Source organism: Trachemys scripta, chromosome 8 (assembly GCF_013100865.1).
Source record: "Trachemys scripta elegans isolate TJP31775 chromosome 8, CAS_Tse_1.0, whole genome shotgun sequence".
NCBI classification, from domain to species: domain Eukaryota; kingdom Metazoa; phylum Chordata; order Testudines; family Emydidae; genus Trachemys; species Trachemys scripta.
Genome location: NC_048305.1, coordinates 6,812,186 through 6,831,010, shown reverse-complemented (window position 1 = coordinate 6,831,010; position 18,825 = coordinate 6,812,186). Strand labels below are relative to the sequence as shown.

The following is an 18,825-nucleotide window of genomic DNA, read 5'->3' as shown; positions in this document are numbered from 1 at the left end:
ATGGGGAATCTCGGATTCCTACTGCAGAGGCAGGGAAGGCAGCGGCGAGCCCTGGCATTGCGATTGGGTGCATTGCACAGTGGAAGGCTCCCCAGCCCTCTCTGATGTTTCTCACCTGTCTGCATGCCCGGGGCACTGATACCACTCAATATGTGGAGCAGGGTAACCACTGGCTACACAGTGAAGGCTCGTGGAGTCATTGAATACCATCCCGACATGATGGACCTCAGGCGGGACTGAATAGGGAATGCAAAGGAGTGTTAGGTGTGGAAGTCATATGAACACAGCTCTCTCTACATTTCAATCCCACTTATTTATGTGCAGTGTCAAAATGACAGAGGCAGTGCTATGTGTTTGGGGGAAGCGGGTACAGTAATAGCTCCCTTTGGTCTCTTGGGCTGGTCTTCGGGATCCAGGTTCCGCACTGCCCCTTCCCCGTGCTGTATCTTGGTAATCTGTCTATCCAGAGAACAAGATCAGTGAGCTAATATCTTTTACTGGACCAACTTCTCCTGGTGAGAGAGAGAAGCTTTCCAGCCGCACAGAGCGCTTCTTCAGGTGTAAGCTTGAAAGCTTGTCTCTCTCACCAGCAGAAGTTGGCCCAATAAAATATATTACCTCACCTCCTTTGTCTCTCGAATACCCTGGGACCAGCACAGCTACAACAACGCTGCATAGCCAGACACCCTGCAGTGCCATTGGATCAATTCCCCTCTGCTAAGCTGGAATTTGTAACAATGCTGTAGTTTGAATACAGTAATGAATGTAGGAAGATCTATACCGTGAGTCCTGGTATTTAATGTGAATATACAATGATATATTTGTCATCATTTACTTGCGGATAATCCACCAAATACAATACAGTAAGAAGCTTAACATCTTCCCTATATGCCGACTCTGCCAGGTTACAGTCCCTGTACCTTGGAACGTCTGGCTGTAACACAGGGACAAATGACCCACCACTGGAAAGGGCTTGGAGAGCTGGGGTTGAAAAGCACCATGATTACTGTGAAAGGGCCACTCTGGCAATTGTTACCATCACCCTCCCGAGTGCACCACCCCACGGGCGTAAGTGAGGCAGCATTTAGCAGCTTTGGTGTTCTCGGTGGCTGCTTTGATTGTTCCGGTGACAGCTGCCTTCCTGGAACTAATTCTGTAAGCTCCTTGTTTGCTGGCAGGAAAAGCAAGAACCATCTCCGCTCATCCCCTTGCTATCCACTAGCCTGTTGGCTGCTGTGTGGTTCCCATCTGCTGTGTCGCAGATTTGGCGGCACGACAGAAGCGGCACAGAGCAGGGCACTTACATTTCAGGGAGATGCTGAAGGTCACGGATGCATTGGCCGCATCATTCGCAGCGTAGAATGTATACAGTCCCCTTTCATCTTCTTTCAGCCGGTTCAGGGAGAGCGTGGTGGTGTACCTGGCCCGAGAGAATAAAAGTAACTGAAGGAAGCTGCATATTACAAAACCAATCAGGTCTCTCAATGCTGCGCAGTGCTGGTGCAATCACTGCATACACATTTGCAGCCGCCAGTGCGTTCCTAGCAATAATCCACACCCAGCCTTTCAGTGACGCCAACGGCAGCCAGCTGCTTCACCCCCTGTGAAAGGCAATGAAAATCTTCCCCTTGGACACGAGCCCTGTTCTTCTGAGAGCGAGGATTTCGGCCAGGACAGCAGCGTTACTCTCTGTTCTGTTTGGAGAGTGCTATGGAGACTTCGATCTTCAGCCGGCTGGGCTCTAGAGACAGGCAAGAGGGATCTCAGCATCATAGCCACAGGAGCTTCTGTCCCTGCCTTGACCCAGCTTGACCCACACCTGCTCCTGTGCTGTGCCGGCCTTGGCGTGCTATGAACACTTTCCCCTCTCCAGCACATCTTAGGCCTGATTTTCAAAGGGGCTAAGCACATGCAGCTTCCACTGACCTCGAATGCATCTTGTGATGGAAATAGTGACATGAAAGGCACCAGGAACTGGGAAACAGCTGCCATGTAATATCATTGGCACTTCCAGATTGCCAACCCAGACAGGTTAAAGTCCAGTGGCTAAAGCAAAAGATTGGAAGTTCGGACTCTGGCTCCGTTCCTAGCTGTGCCACTGATTTTCTCTGTGACCATGAGCAAGTCATTTAGCCTCTCGGCAAGAGGTTCTCTATCTGTGAAATGGAGATTATAATATGACCGCTTCTCTGGACTCAATCAAATTAAGTTTGCAAGACACTTTTATAGTAGCACCTTCAGCTGAGGATCTTAAAGTGCCTTGCAAACATGACTTGATTGAGTCATTATTATAATCCCTATGTGTGTGGGGAGAAGTCGGGGACACACTCCACAACAATATCTTCTTACCATCCCCCTGGCTGGAACAGGAGATGAAGTGAGCAGCTTGCCTCCCATGTGATGTTCCCCTATTTCCCTTGCTATCTACAGTGCTGACTCAACAAAGTGGTAAAACAGTGTGTTGGAAGAGAGCAACTCCAGAGAGGTTACAGTACACCCTCCCCAGTGGGAGAGAGAACTCAGAAACTGAGGAGAGTCAGTCTCCAGTTTGTAACTGAGAAGGACCGGGAATGGCCAGCCACACAGATTTTGAAAAGATGGACGTTTCCCTGATTACTTAACTTGCCCCACCATCTATCCCATCCCATTAGTGTTCCCGAATCCCAATACAGCCTTTAGAACCCTGACACTGAGTGACGGAGGGCCCTCTCCGTAGTTCAATGCTCCAGTTCCTTGTCCGGTAGGTAATTGTTTGTTTCTGAGAAACAAAAGGGGAATTAGCCAGTTCTTCCCAACTAACAGAAGGTTCTGTTCTTTAAATGTGCTGTTGTGGCCTGGGTCGGCTCCAGGTTTTGTGGGGCACTGCGTGTAGCGACACATGTGAGGTCCCAGCCAGCTCTTTTCCTATGGCCTCTGGCCACATCTCATCTGCCTCTGACCTGCCTCCAGCATTGGCCATCATCCCCCAGCCTGTGTGAGAAGCTCCATGGCCGCTGGTGGAGCTGAAGTGCAAGTGGACATGGGAGAGGCCACTTAGGGAATTCGGTCTCAGCCGAAGTTCACTGGCCCCAGAGTCAGCTGGGAGCACAGTGGAGGATGGGGCTGTTTCTCTGGCTAGTGGACTAAGTGTGGATCTGTGGTGTGCAGCCCCTGGTAATGGAAGCGTCTGATGCGCTAGGAGACATGCAGGCGTATGGCTGCCTCCGCCCCGTCACATCCCATAGGAATTACAAAGACATGGCTGTCTTGATCGCTGTGTCCGTTTGGATTGAGAGAAGCCACCCTGTCCTCAGCCCACATTTGCATTTTCTTTGCCCCCCAATCAAAAAATGAACAAACATGAACAACAGTAGCAAATGCCCATGAGAGGGTTGGGACCGCCCAAGGAAAGGCTGCCTTGCTCTCTGGATAAGGAAGGATCGTCCCCTTGCCCCTTTAAACTGAATAATTTTCTACCAGACAATCCCCCCCTAGAAGGGGTCTGCTGTAGGGGGACCCTGTTCCCAATGGAAAGGATCCAGCTAGCAAGGTTGGAAATACTCTGTTGATGAGCACAAAGGCGAGAGGAGATATTATACCTGTTGTTACCATGGACCATTTGGCCATTGTGTAGGACGCTCACAGAGTGTTGGGAAGGATTCTCATGTGTCCAAATCCAGTTGCTAAGTCTGGGGTAAGCCTCAATCAAGACCTGCAGTTCCAGATTTCCTCCTATCTTTACTTCGTGGCTGCAGTTCTGCCTGGGCAACAGACGAACATAACCTCTCTCTGAGGGACAAAAAGAGCAAAGCCAATCAGTGGGTGTGTGCGCGAAGGACAAAGGTCATCCACATTTAGCTCTGGCATAGCCCGCATTCAGCCCATCTCCACTGATTTCAATAGTCGCCCGCCTTTACACCAAGATTGGTTTGGGCGTAGAGAAGTCTTTGCTGATCCCAGTTCCTGGTGGGACCCAGCTCAGCCTGACGCGGGACAATGAAATTACACTCTCTCAGTGCAATGCTGTCTTTTCCTGATGGGCTTTCAGCTACTCTCAGAGGCTGGGGCATACCCAGGACAGGTCACACTTCATATTAAGGTTCCATTTATAAAGAGTTAACAGATGGCTAAGCAATCGCTAGAGATTGTTAGAATCCAGCAGGTTAATTGGTTGCTTAGAACCATGGCTTATGAGTATCTTTAACGCTGTCTGCTGGTGTTCTTATAACCATGTGTGACCTACACTACTCATGTCTGCAACAAGCGTATAACATCTATGAACCATCCATTAACACTTTATAAATAGAACCTTACTATAAAGTGTGACCCATACCCAGCTAGTGGAGGGAACAGCTGATATGACAAGGACTTGAGGTTAACTGATTAGGTGACAGGATAGCTGGGAAGGGGGAGGAGCTGAACGCATTGGCTGAGTCAGCTATGCTAAAGAGTGATGTGGCTAAACTAGCAAGCTGTATCACCTGTGCATCCCCCAGGAGTCCAGTCCGTCCCTGGTCTCTACTTGTCCGGGAAGCACATTTAGATCTGAGCCCTCCTTCCCCCAGCAGCACACTACAAACCCCTCACTTTGGTCATCAGCTAATTTGAACCCAGGAGCTTCAGAGCTAAAAGGATGAGCGGCTTCTTTGTGAACTGCAGAAATAGCTCTTTCAACTTGCATCTGCATTAGAGTTTTATTCTCTTCGGTGGATCTGCCACTGGAAGGGGGGACAGACCCACCGTCTCCTAGTGTGGGACACACAGTCAGCTTTTGTTTCAGTGGCCTCTGGGGTGACTTTGTCCAATGCATTTTTTTAGAGGCTGTTTATTAAACTTGTAGAAAAAGAGAAGATCTTCCTTGGCTTTGCATCTGACTGCACCAGCGACCGGATCACTAACTGGATAGTGGCACCTTCCCTTTTCCCCTCAAGACACCTAGACTTCCCTTTTCTATCCACTGTAGAGTTCTGGTATTGAAGCACGTAGGTCTAATCAGGGAGCCTCCACTGGCAAACCAACATAGGGACAAGATTGTGGTGTTAGATGCAAATGAACGAGGGAGACGAGGTTGTGCGTATGTGCACACATTTCATGATCTCACTTTTCTTGCCCATTCAGGAATTGCTCACCTACAACCTGGAGCACAGTTGAAGAATTACTGGATCCCACAGAATTGTTTGCTACACAACTGTATTGTCCACTGTCTCCTATTGTCACCGCTGGAATGTATAGGGTGAAGGAAACGTAATAGTCCCCATTTTCAAAGTTGTTGTTGATCGTGGTGGTGACCTGCAGTCATAGGGAAGGAACGTTAGACTGATTTGTTTTGGAACAAAAATCAGGATTAGTGATTACTGTGCCCTTCATCTTGTTTTCTACCTTACTAGACCTTCTCCCAGAATTTATATGGCTAAAATGGAGACAAGTGGAGACAAACAGATACTGTTAATTGAAGTCTTCAGTGCAGATACTTGTAGCGTAGACAGGCATATAGATTTCTTTACCGTCATTGTCAGCCCTTTGATTATCAGCTATAGTTACAATGCATTATCTGAACAGACTGCTATATTTTGTATGCTAGTACTGTATCATCGCCTACACTGAGACATTAACAACTCTAAAACAGGAACTACTATTTTATCTAATCTACCCTAGGTTTTTAAAATGCACCCATCAAAGTTTTATCTATGTATGAAAAGTATTAAAATCAACCCAGAATATATTAAAGTCCACACAAGAAAATCTCCCTCGCTCTCCCCATCTCCCTTCTCTAGGGGAGCGTGTGCGTATTGAGGGTGTTTGTTGTTTTATAAGATAGGATGTTGATGGGGTTACTGGGGCAAGCCTGGCTGGGAGAAGTGGGGTTTACATGTCATTTTGCAGGCACTGCGGGTCATGTTCAGCGAACCCCGATAAAGCAACCCCCATTTCATTCTCTAGGACAGTGAGCCACCAAGAATGTGTGCAAGTGTCTCTTAAACCCTTTGTAAACGGTCACCGCAACAAAGGAGAGAGAGAAAGGATGTCTGTGCTTCGGTCTCCTGTGTTTGTGTACAATACGCAGTCTAATCATGCACTTCAGTACTGTGCTCCCGCCAGCTGCTACCCAGAAGGCTCTGTGAGTCAGGAATGACTCTGGCCATCCTCTCCCTCCCCATTTTCCAGAGAGATCACATTCCCCTTACGGACAGAGGAAAATGACTTACATTCTGAGCTGGATGGATCCACTTGACGTTGTACTTGTGGGAAGGAGAAATTAAATTGCAGATGATCTGGAAACGTTCCCCCTGTATTCGCACGTGGTCTTTTTGCTCCACCGTGACTGAGAGCGGCTTTACTGTTGCTAAACAAAGGCAGAGATGGGCAAGGATTAGTTACAGGAGGGCTTAAAGGCCTCTGCATTCTTGAAGAATCCCCCAAGGACTTGGCTGCTTAGCTCTTGCCACCATCCACTTTAATCCCTTCACCCATCATTGCCACCACCTTCACCACCATCATCATCCCCACTCCTCCCAGCACTACCACTTTGAGGGCGGGGCCATCACCATGATGTGGCTCAAAAGGCTTAAAGGGTAAGGAATCCCTGTCCCATCTGCCTGCTGATCTGCAAGACAACTGCATCATGGCCTCAGAATTCTCAGTGTTCCAGTAGGAAGAACAGATTTTCCTTCAGGCTCCTGGATGCATCTGCAAGGATCTGCATGATGCAAAAAGCCAGGAGGTGGAGGAGCAAGATGCCAGGGGTATTATCAGCATTAATAGGAGTCCATTGATAAAATGAATTATTCATGTAGTAACAGCAGTGTACATGGGACTGTCCAATAGCACATCAGTGCTAAACAGACTACAGAGAAAAGGGTCCTGTCAGGCTGTGGAACAGTCTCCCAGGGAACCCCGTCAATGGGAACTTTTAAAACTAGACTGGACAAAGTCCTGGGAATACACAGTCAGAAACAATCCAGCACTGGGAGAGGGATGGACTTGGGCTCTGCTTTATAAAGGTGTCTATGGGGATTAGGTGACCAAAGCCCACTGAAATTCAATGGGAACTGTTCACCTAACTCCCTTAGGCTCCTTTGAAAATTCCAGCCTCCATGACCCAGTAGGTCATTTCCATCTCCAGCTTGTCTGACCTTTCCCCAAACGAGCTCCCCAAGACCTGCTCCTGGCAGAGTTAACAATAGCTGCCTCCCCATGGAACTGCTGGAAGAGTGATCAGAAACCTAACCCTTTACCTTTTAGAACAATCAATCTGATTTTCGATGACCTCTCCACTTTTCCGTTGATATGGGCCCCACACCTGTAATATCCTTTATGATCTTGCTGCACGCTGTATATGGTTACTCCATCCTGAGGGCTGAAAGAAAACTCAGTCCCTGGTAAGACTGGAGAATCATCATCCTTCAGCAGGGTAACGTTGGACCCATACTCTGGGTCAGTGATCAGACATGGCAGCCGTGCATCACGGCCTTCGCTTACTCTGACACTGATGCTATGGACATACCACACCTTCTTGGGATCTATCGATGGAATAAGACAAACCAGAGAGTGAAATCAAGCAAAGCGCATATACTTGGTCAGGTACATTTCAGTATAGGTTCAGCTTTCTGTCTGCCTTGCATTGCTGCCTGGTGTTAAACTGCTATAGCACTTAAAGACCTGCTCCTATTGATAACCCTATGGCTTATTAGTTCTTTAAATCTCATTTGGCATGACAGGTGCAGCCTATGATACCTAAGGAGAGGGGATATAATGTAGCATGAGTACAGGTGTGATGGGGTGTGTGAGACAGAGACTGAGAGGGACAGTTAGAGGAGCACCAGGCACTCAATGAAAATTACCTTTCAACTGGGGCTGCTGGTTTTAGTAATAAAAAGGCTAAGCTTGAAGATGCTAGCTGATTGGCTATTGAGGAGTCTGTCTATGAGGTTTCCATTAATCGCATGGGTAAGCCCTTGTTATTGAAACCATTAGGACAACCGTCTCATAGGGGCAATATTACACGAGGGGGTGATCTGCTGCATGCCTTCACGGAATGCTGGGAGCATAGCTTCGTGGATTTCTGTCCATGACATCATCACAGCACCCCTGCCTGCGTAGGGCCCCAGATAGCAAACCCTATGCCTGGCAGTGTGTATTCAGCAGAAGCCAGGTGACAGTCCCCAGTGGGTGCACTAGACAGCGTTTCTAACCAACTGATGCAAAGACCAGTGCCGGTCCCTGAGATTTCCCCTGATACCAAAACGGTTGAGAAACGCTGCACTAGAGGAGTGTACTCGAAGCAGTAAGCAAAACCCGCCTACACGAGAAAGCTATAATGATATAAGCTAGGGGGTGAATTTAAATGCATACTATATTGGTCTGGGTCCCAATGAGGTCTCTCTAGTATATGTTCCAGCATAAGAGGACCTTCTGGTTTAGCTTATGCTGTTTTGGAAGGGGTTTAAGCAAAACAAAATAAAGAAAGCCACTCTAATCCCGGAGTAGCTCTTATCTGGAATATCCAGCTCTTACACAGGATTTTTCATCCACAGATCTCTAGGCACTTTACAAAGGAAGGCAGTATCATGATTCCCATTTTACAGAAGGGAAATCTGAGGCACAGAGCAGTGACATGACTTGCCCAGCTCATCTAGCGGACCAGTGGGAGGCCAGGAATATTGACTTCAGGCCTTCTGAGGCCCAGTCTAGTGCTTTATGCATGAGGACACATTGTCTCCCAAAGGGTGAATAAGAGCGCCCACATGTGGGGGAGGGGGTTATACTGGTATAATGGTATTGGTATTGCTATAGTTATATCAGTGTAACAGGTAAAACTATCCTGTGTGGACAACCCTTAAACGAGTGTGACCGTACGTGAAGGAATGGCATTAGCTACCTCTCACAAAGAGATGGATGGATGCTCGCTCCATGTCACTGCTGTTGGTATAAGCGCACTGATAGGTGCCGGTGTCCCTGTAACTGGCACTGGTAATACTGAGAGTGCTGTTAGTGCCACTGGGGTACACGATCATATTCTGTCTTGCGCTGACCCATTCCACGCTGAAATCCCCAGAGCAGTGCAAGTTTACAGGGTCTCCCTTGTTTACGATCAGGACGGTGACATTAGGGTCGATTGTCGGAGACGCCGAGCCTGCAAACAAGAAAGAGAGGATGGGTGAACAACCGACGTGCCTTACAGATAAACTGGTGGGATCTCATCTCACCTTGCAGGTAATATCTTAGCAAGGGCACAAGGAAGAGTTGTCATAAAGACTGGGCTGGCTGGCTAGAGTTGGCCTTTTGGTACATTTCATACACGTAGCAGAGATTCTAGGCTGATATGGTTAGCTGGGCTTTTTATTTTAGTTACTTCTCAGATGGAATGAATTTTAGGCTAGGAGGGGTATTTGATGTCAGAACATTCAGAGCCTTAGATGGCAAAAGCCACTCTTTAGCACTGATTAATCCAGGCTCCGGAGTTTCTTTGTTTTACTTTCTTAGAAGTTGTTCTTTTCCTATTGATCAGGATTTATTTGGCTGTAAATTTCACTGTGGAGCTGTAAGCACATTATGCAAATTGTGTTGGGACAAAATCCTACTCCTGTATTTTTAATCCAGCAGCAATCAATGCAATTTTCTTTTGTTTACTTCTTTCTGTGTACTACATAAGTGCTAACATCAGAACAGAACCGGAAAGAAATGTGCCAAACTATGTTGTGCAGAGCCAATTGAAAGAGCCCAAAGCACTGATTTTGTATCAAAAACTGCTTTGGTGAAACTTTAATTTCTTGGTGGTGGAGTAGTGGATTTTGAAAATTACAAAATAATACATAGTACTTATATAAGTACTCAAATACTATGGTGATAGAGGCTAGATAACTACCCAGATCTGATAGAATTTCATCCTTAGTACTCAAAGAATTGTATAAGGGAAGCATTATTATTCCCATTTTACAGATGGGGAAACTGAGGCACAGAGCAGTTAAGTGACTTAGACAAGGTTAAACAGTGAGTGATTGGCAGGGCCAGGGGTGGAACCCAGTCCTCCTAACGCACAGTCCTGTACCTATGCACTGGGCCACATGATCTCCTAGCCTAATGATTGCCATTTTGCAATGGGTCAGACTTCAGGCCTGAATTAGAGTTGCCATATTTGCCTTTAAGAGACATTGTGGAACTAACTCCTTCATCAGTTTGAGTAAAGGGGAACCTGGAACCTCCTTCAGCCATCACTGTCAGAGAGAAACACATTTTTTTTGTCTTGTCAGCGAGTTCTTTTAGTCACTGCCTATATTTATGGAGATGGGGGAAGTGAAAAATGAATCAGTGCCTTATGGGGAAAAAGCTGCAACAACACCCTCATGACAGGTTTTCTTTCAGGGGACAGGAAACACATTGCAAATGGCTATCTGTGCACTGGGGGGGTTGGCTTCCCCCCCAATCCACAGCAAGCCCCTTCCAAGAGCTGGCTATTCTCCCACTTCTGCTTTTCCTCAGACCCTAACCCCTTCCCCAGATCTTAAAGGAACATACACTCAAGTTAAAAAAAACCCTTCCTATGCTGGCAACATGCTCTTAGTGTAGATGTGGCCTAACAGGAACTCAACGAGCAGACTCCGACAGAGCTACATGTATGAGAAATGGGAAAGGACGACATATGGAATATTTGACATTTCTTCCTCTTGAACTTTTTCTTGCTGTTTTTTGACTTCTTACAGAAACAGGAAAAAAACCATTTATTCCCCAAGCAGAGAAGGAAATATCCTACAATCCTTTTGAAACCATATTTTCCATGTATCTATAGTTTCCTGCTCCCTTCTATGCTAGAGCTCTGTATGAGGGTATGGGAGTGGATCTGCTTGTATGTTGGTTTCTTGTCCAGCCATCAGTGTGCCTTGCTGTCTCTGTATCCCCTAACTGGTTTGCTTGGTAAACTTAGCATTGGCCATTAGGATTAAGGCAATGTCTACACTGCAGTGGGGAGGTGTGATCACAGCACATGTAGACATACCTGAGCTAGCTTTGATTAAAGCAGCTAAAGCATCAGGGCCAGTGCCCGAGTGTGAGTAGAGTTGCTGGTGAGACGCATTAGGACAGTAAATCAGCCCCCTCCCCCTCCTCTGTAACGTGGCAGGAGCTCTGGTGCAGGCTTCTGTTCTCCCACTGACCAGAATGCAATCTCACACGGAGTTAGTGAGTGTCACCCACCAACTTCCTCATTGTTGTCAGTAACTGCTGGCCATTGGCTTCACCACACCATGGTTGTGTAACAATGACCTCCAGTTGCAGGATGAAGCCCATCCCCCTCTACCATCCCAGCCACGACAATTAGCCAGACCCCTTCATCTGGCCAAAGCTTGTTGTTCTTTTTGAAACTTATTTTCCCAGGGACTCTAAGCTTAGAGGCAGATGCTGGTATCCAAGGAGGTTCCAGCCTGACAATGCATGGAGGCCCAGCGATGTCCCCCAGGCTCATACAGAGGTCAGCAGGACTTAAACCAGGTGTTGGAAATTGAAAAGACATGGGGCTTCCTGGCTCAGTGTCCTGCATTAGAAGCAATTCCCGAGGCACTAACTAACCAGAGTCAACTGCGGCATCCTTCAGTGCTATCTCTCTCTCTCACACACATCCCAGCTGTCCAGTCCTTATTATTCTAATAGCCAGGAAGCTCCCGTTGCCTCCAGAATCAGGAATAACCTTACATCTGTGTCCCTACCGGAGCACAGCCCACATTCCATCCATTACTGCCCGGTAGGGATGGTCCAGTGAAGTGGCACTCCATGCCTTTGTTAGGACCCCCTGGAAAATGGTATAGACCTTTGGCAAACATGTCCCAGCATGCAAGGAGTCAAACATTCAGGGCTGAATGTTCAAAAGGAGTTAAACTTCTAACTTCTATTTAGTTTCCTAACCTCCAATGAAATGAACAGAAGTTAGAAGCCTAACTCCTTTGGAGCAGTCAGATCTCAGAGCCCAGTCTTCAAACACAGGTGCCTTAAAAGGGTGTCCAGATCCCACACTTGGATATGCAAACAACCAGCCTCTGCATGCAAGTTGGGCATCCGATGTGGGATTTGGCCAGCCTATTTGATCTGAGGGCAGGGATGCCATGTCTGGGAACTGGGCCCAAAATTATTAAAGAAACAGCATATCTGGGATCCAGAAACTGTACCATGACCCAGGAGGGGGAAACACAGCAATGCCAAAAGAAACAACTAAGGAGTCAAGAAACAGATTAATCAAATTCAGACAGAAAACAAAATACGACCCACTGGAGACTTATGCAGGGATAATGCTGGTGCATGCAACCCTTGGGATGCTTCAAGATTCTTGGTGCTGTGGGATTTCTGAATAACTGTGATAAAACTCAGCTGTCAAAGGCTTCATAGGGCAACTCAGTAGGGAAACACCTGGCAATCCTAATGAGATGGACCCCCTGAATGTGGCTCTACATTGTAAACGTGTCCATGTTTCCAGTGGGGATCCTGACAGAGTTCTCTAGGCGCCAGGAAACCTTGTGTCTCCCCAGTAACTGCCTAGTCCACATTATCCCAAGATCCCATCCTGCCCAGGGTTCCCAGCCATTCCTGTCTTCCTGGGACAGTCCCAGATGCTCAGTTTCCTTAAAGGAGTGGGCGTAGCAGGGGAGGGGGGCTGGGGAGGGAACCTCTCCCACGATGTCACCATTGCTTGAAATGCAAAACCAGAAAACACTCAGTCCCCTTTCCATATTTTATTTTGCAAATGTCCAATCTGGGCCGGAGAATCCTGCATGCTTCTCTTGGAGGATTGAAAAGAGACAAGGACAGGGAACGGGTATAGCATCCAAATCAGAATAGACAGACCAGACTTTGCTGTATTCCTCTCCCATCCCATTCCGTTGAAAGGCTTAACAATACCCTTGGCCTAGCCCTTATTCGTCTGTATTCCCGACGATTGGAGAAAGCAGGCTGAAGTGGCTTAGGCATGTTGTAGGGATATAAAAAAACCCAATATTCCTAGACAAGCCTTTGACTGGATCCCACTTGGTGCGAGACAGAAAAGAGAAGGAGAGCGATGACATAAAAAAACCTGTCAGAAAAGACATTGCTGCCATGGGAATAGATGATAATGGAGCAAGAAACATGGCACTAGACAGCTGGAGGTGGAAACACTGGGTCATAAGGCACGAGAACATCTAATCTATATGCACCAGCAGCATCACCAAAGGGCTGCAACCCTCACACACAATCTGACACAGCATAGCAATACCCTAGCCCCGGTGTAGGTTACAGTGCATCTGCAGGAACCCGGGCAGGCTAGTCCGCTGGTTCTCCCACAGCCTCATAGCAATGAATAGCTCATGTTCTTGAGCGGAGCGGGACTGAGTTGCGACTAAGCGCCCCTCAGATGTAGCACCTGATTTTCACAGAGGATCCTGCTTTTTACACAGCCTTTCCAAGAGAAACCCCCCCCACCAAGGCTTGTCCATGCTCATCCAATAACACTTGGCGTTTCTATAGTGCCTTATATGTTCAAAACAACAGCGCAGGTGTTACTACTAGAACGAGCCCGCAGCTTAGCTGAGATCTGTCCTGGGGCTCTATCGGTTCCTAGCCCTTTGCTCTAACAGCTGGGACACAAGGGACCAGATTGACACAGGCAGATGAGCACCTAGAGGCATTTACAAAACTGCCTAAGTACGTTAGGTGCCTAACTCCTGTTGTTATTTATTATCTGGCTTCTCAGAGCATCTCGAACCCCTCATCAGGGACCAGGACCCCCGTGCAAGGCGCTGTACAGACAGAACAAAAGTCAATGGAGTTAGATGCGTAACCTGATTTGTAAACTCCACTTGGTGCCGCTTTGCATCTTTAGGCACCTAAATACCTTTGGCCCTAGGAGCCTCAAATTGTCTTGTAGATCCCTGATAATGTTGGCATGTTGCTCTTAGCGCATAGTCATTCTCTTGTGCCCAGTGCTATAAATGAGCCATAATGAGTCTGCAAGGCAAATCACCCCTTGCCTATTCCGTCTGTGTTGTAGGGGCCGCCTGTTAACTCTCCCACCATTGCAGCAGTTGCCCCTTGCAACAGTCTGCTGAATGAGGGGCTTTAGGCTTCAGCCCGGCCCCCCTTGCTTTGCAGGGGCTGTGAGCGCTGCGCTCCCTTTTGGGCTCAGGACTGCGTGCTCTTTGGGCCAAACCCGGAGCACCTTGCTGAGTTTCCGTTCCATCCTGACTCAGGCAGAGCTCTCAGGGCCAGGTTTTTAAAGGTGTTTCTGAAGCCGTTAGGCGCTCGAGTGCTTTTGCAAACCCCACTCGGCGTCTATCTGCATCTTTAGGGTCCTAAACACCGTTAAAAATCTGGCCCAGTGACTTTAATGGGAGTTTGCTGGAGAAAGGATGGAGCAAACGCTGACCAGGGAGCTTGGGGTCCCTCCTGTTCTGCACAATTACCTATGGGTTGTGCAGAAAGAGTCTCCCCAACGTGCAAGTATCTCTCTAGCTACATCCTACATGCCACTGCTTTCCAGCTGCCACGGGCTCACATTGGCTCAGTGGAGTTGCTGCTGTCAGACCTACCATGCCAGATGCCAGCTGCCACCAGAAGCACCAGGATGGCAGGGTCCATCTCCCCTGGGCTGCAGGTGCCTCTTCAGCACAGGTCAGGTATGTTGTGAGGCAGATGAAGGAACAAGTGCTTCAGCTCAATGGATCCTCCCGAGTAGACTGGAGAAGGCTGGACTGGGAAGCGCTGCCGAGCAGTCTTCAACTGTACTCTGCTGCCGTCTCTCTCTGGGATAAACTTCTCCTTTTGACCACAAGTTAGGAAATCCCTATTTTTTTTTTTAAGAGAGTTATACAGTGTCACCAATGGCAGAGGACAACACTGCACACCGCTCTGCCCTTCCCCAAACCCATCCTTCATGGTAGGCCCGGGTTATCCTCCTCCGCCCACCCCTGTCTCCTCCTGGTTTTGTGACGGTCAAAAAAGCTGGAGCATGAAGGGGAGCGTTACAGAAAACATTCTTGAGGCAAAACACGCACTAGCGTAAGTGGCGGGGACAGGCCGACGCACTGCCATAGCCCGACAGACAGCTGCTGGGCTGGGGGCCTGGCTGTCGAGAATTCTACTACATTCTCACCACGGCAGAAATGAATCCCACATCATTTCAAAGGGCTTGTCAGGGCAAATTTGGCACCAAGTGCAGGTTGTGTGAAGCCAGGGAGCACACTGGGGTACAGCCGTGGAGGCGCTGGCGCATAGAGTCAAACCCTGAGGGCCTTTGTCTGCGGCTTCCCAGTGAAATCGGAGAGAGTGATGTCCACATAAGGACTGAACAAAGGCAAAATCCTCAGGATTCAGTTCATAGAAGCCAGGTTGTACCTGAGGCCATTATTCCATAGGGGCATCAGGCATCCAATGCATGGGAGGAGCGTATTTGTTACCAGATTTGCCCATTACTTTGGGGTATGCTCATTTATTCGGGTTACTCTTTTGAGGAAGGGGATTTTGTAATTCTATCAATGTACTGCTTGTGTCACTTGTGTTTTCATATGGAGCTCTACTTCTCCCTTCTGCAAGTCCCCTCCCAATGGAGCTACCCTGCAGGACCTAGGTTCCCTAGGGCTGGGTTCCTGCAGCCCCAGAACCAGATGAACACACCCACACCCACACATACATTCACAGAGCAAGTCTGAGCGGACTGGGTCAATCAGCACTGTCAAGCTGACCCCTTATATGTCTCTGGACTCACTGGGCTGGAGGAAGCAGCACTTTGAAGCTGCCCCCCCTTATATGCCCCCGGGCTCCATGGACTGGGTCAAGCAGCACTTTCAAGCTGTTACCCTTATGTGTCCCAGATTCAGCACGTCCCTATCCCCACTCCCTCAACACAATTGTACTGGCAGTAACCTACCTGATGAGCAAACCCCACAGTATTTTGGGCGCTGCAGGGATCTTTAGCTTAGATAAAAGAAGCGTTGCTGTAGAGTGAATGGGGGGAGCTAAAAACACAAAAGAGTAAAGTTCAGCAAGAGAGAGAGAAGCAACCAACTTAACCATAGAAGTTATTTATTGAATAATAGTGATAACTACACAAGGAGAGCTAAACCAACATAACATAAATGATTAAAGGTTAATATCTAAGGTAGACAGGAAAACAGAGAGAGAGAAGGGCGGCGGCGGGGGGGGGGGGGAATCTCACCCCCTCCATGAGGTTTGAACTGATCGGGCTTCCCAGGTGATGGTGGTAGCGGAGGGTTCTGAATGCTGGAGACAGGCAGAGCCCCCAGCACGATCAGTCAGGAGAAGATGGAGTTCCAGTGGAACTGATGCATAGTTTGGATCTAAGCATCAGAACACTGACTGGAAGGTGAGTAGGGATTTTTGTAGAGCAAATACAATGGTTCAAGGGAGAACACTAGATTTGTTTATAGGTAAGCTGATGACTCAAGGGTTTTTTTAGACTAGACAATAGGAGCTGATCACTCTTGGCTATGGGTGGTGTTTTCTTCCAGGGAGCTCACAATGCAACTAGGCTGCTTCAGTACTTGGATATCAATTAAGGATTCATTACTAGAATTGGTCTGATAATTGCTGAGCCGGGTGTGTGCAGACATAGGTTCATTAGCATCTGGAGCAGAGATTCCCAGGATGCAGTGCTTCCCTGCTTTTTCTGGTTCCAGAATTCAGTGTGGTTCTCTGTTCTCCATTCTGTATGTAAATTGAGATGTCTTCCTGTCCCATCTTTCATGCAGATGAGGCTAGGGGAGTTGTCTCTGTTCTCCATTCTGTATGCTAATGGAGATGTCTTCATCTTGTCACCCTTGTCAGGAGGGGTCTAGGTGTGTCTCCCAACGCCCTTCACTGCTCTCTGCAAGTTTTTTCCTCTGATGGGTTTTGGTTTAAGCAGAGGCTGGGTGTGTGTGTGTGTCTTTCATGAGGCAGGCTGTTGTTTGGTTTATATAGGTGCATTTTAAATGCAAGGAAAAGCACCCTAGGTTAGGCCTTCCCACTAGCACCAATGCACCACATGCAAGAGCATTATCCGCAAGCATTAGCAAAGTTGTGGCCACTTCCCACTCTGCCGAGACCATTATAAACAAGAGCTGAGGGCTATATGTGCTAAAGCAGCAGTTCTGCGCTGAACCTTGGCGCAAAACAGCTTTATGGGGCCAGGGACTCAGTGGGTGTAAATCAATGTCGCTCCAGTGAAGTCAATGGGGCCATGGCAATTTCCACCCTCTGAGGATGTGGCCCGATACATAGCACATGGTGCATTCTGCAGATAGCACCAGCTGCCTTTTTCTTTAGTACTTTGCAACTGGTAAATGATCAAAGAAATCCCTGTGCCAGTGCTTCTGCAAAATGTCAGGAGACCTCAAACACAGGTGCTGGAACTAGGGATGCGGGGGGTGCTGCTGCTCCCCCTGGCTTGGAGTGGTTTCCATTATATACAGGATTTACAGTTTGGTTCAATGGTTCACAGCGCCCCCCACTATAAAAATTGTTCCAGCCCCCCCTGACCTCAAATGCATGCAAGGAGCATCGCTGCTTTTTTCCCTCCACCCAGGAGATAGGAAAGGCAGGCTTGCAAAACTCCTGTCAGTTATTTGATACCTTGATCCACCTAGCAGGGGAGACAATTTACCATAAACTTTGCGGTGCTCCAGCCCCACTTCTGCTCTGACCGTATTTTTCCTGTATGGAAGGAGCTTAAGAAAGGATTTTGGTTTTTCCATATAGTCGTATGCTCTGAGGTGACACTCACATTGCAAAATTATATGTCTGCCTTCTTGCCATAATGAGACACCCTTTTCAAAGGCATGCCTCAGAGTGGGTTTATGGAAAGTGAGGTCAGGAAGATGCTTTGTGACCTGTACCATGGGAGCCTTCCAAATAACTCCGTCAGCTGCCGGAATCTGGCAAATAGGTGTAGTTAGATGTCTCAGCCAGGCACCATCTCCAACTTCATGATTGCCGCTCGGCTTCTCTGGTCAGGCCAGAGGATGGGGTGGGGTGGAGAAGCACTAGACATGAGCTCAGCCATTAGTGATTCATTGTTTCCTCCATCCATGAGCAGCAATGGGGATTCCACATGTGCTGGTGAGGTAGAATGCGCTTCTTAGTTTGGTGCTCGAGCGCAGGGCTTTACATTTCTTTAAGGGGCTTCCGTGCTCGTGGGGAGACATGCCTGAAAGCTGCAGGCCTCTGTTGATTGATAGAGAAGAGGAAGCACAGACAGTGGGTAGTGCAAGCTTCGCCCATCCTGCACTGCCCATGTGGAGACGCCATACTGGATCGGATCCTGGGCCCATCACGTCTGGGCTCTTGCTAGTGGCCAGTACCAGCGTTCAGAGGAAGGTGCAAGAAACTCTTTGGCCGGTACCTATGAAATAAGCTGCCCATAGGGAAAGAGTCTTCTGATCCTGATGTGCCTCAGCCCTGAACTGAAGGAAGCAGCCCTGTGAATGACAGGTGATGTGTGGCTCATGCTCTCTGCTGAGGCTGCCAAGAAGGGGGTCAATAAATGCTGGTTTATGATGTGGGAACTTGTCCACTGGGCACGCGACTGAGCCCACCAGTTTGTTGCACGCCAGTCATGGCTGGCTCCAGTGTTTTTGCCGCCCCAAGCGGCAGAAAAAAAAAAAAAAAAGCCGTGATCGGCGGCACTTCGGTGGCAGTGTTACCGCCGAAGACCCGGACGTGCCGCCCCTTTCCGTTGGCTGCCCCAAGCACATGCTTGCCGCACTGGTGCGTGGAGCCGGCCCTGACACCGGTCATCACAGAGTGTCCAATATCTTTTATCATTACCTAGCTGGGCTTGTCAGTGCAGGCTTTGAATCTGTTGCCACCAAATGACCTGTTTCTGCAAGTGGG

The 18,825-nt window shown here is 48.3% G+C and overlaps 1 protein-coding gene across 1 annotated transcript in view; it reads right to left on the bottom strand.

The window, feature by feature from the left end:
- Positions 1-14,822, bottom strand: part of CSF1R (colony stimulating factor 1 receptor) — a 29,984-nt gene extending 15,162 nt beyond the window's left edge. Inside the window, exons 1-8 of the mRNA XM_034778121.1 lie at positions 14,526-14,822; positions 8,858-9,112; positions 7,215-7,499; positions 6,186-6,322; positions 5,109-5,268; positions 3,579-3,768; positions 1,305-1,420; positions 116-236 (exon numbers count right to left, since the gene is read on the bottom strand). Of these exons, the coding sequence (XP_034634012.1) occupies positions 116-236; positions 1,305-1,420; positions 3,579-3,768; positions 5,109-5,268; positions 6,186-6,322; positions 7,215-7,499; positions 8,858-9,112; positions 14,526-14,574 (1,313 nt within the window). The 5' untranslated portion in view covers positions 14,575-14,822. The remainder of the gene's footprint in view (positions 1-115; positions 237-1,304; positions 1,421-3,578; positions 3,769-5,108; positions 5,269-6,185; positions 6,323-7,214; positions 7,500-8,857; positions 9,113-14,525) is intronic.
- Between the last annotated feature and the right edge of the window lie 4,003 nt (positions 14,823-18,825).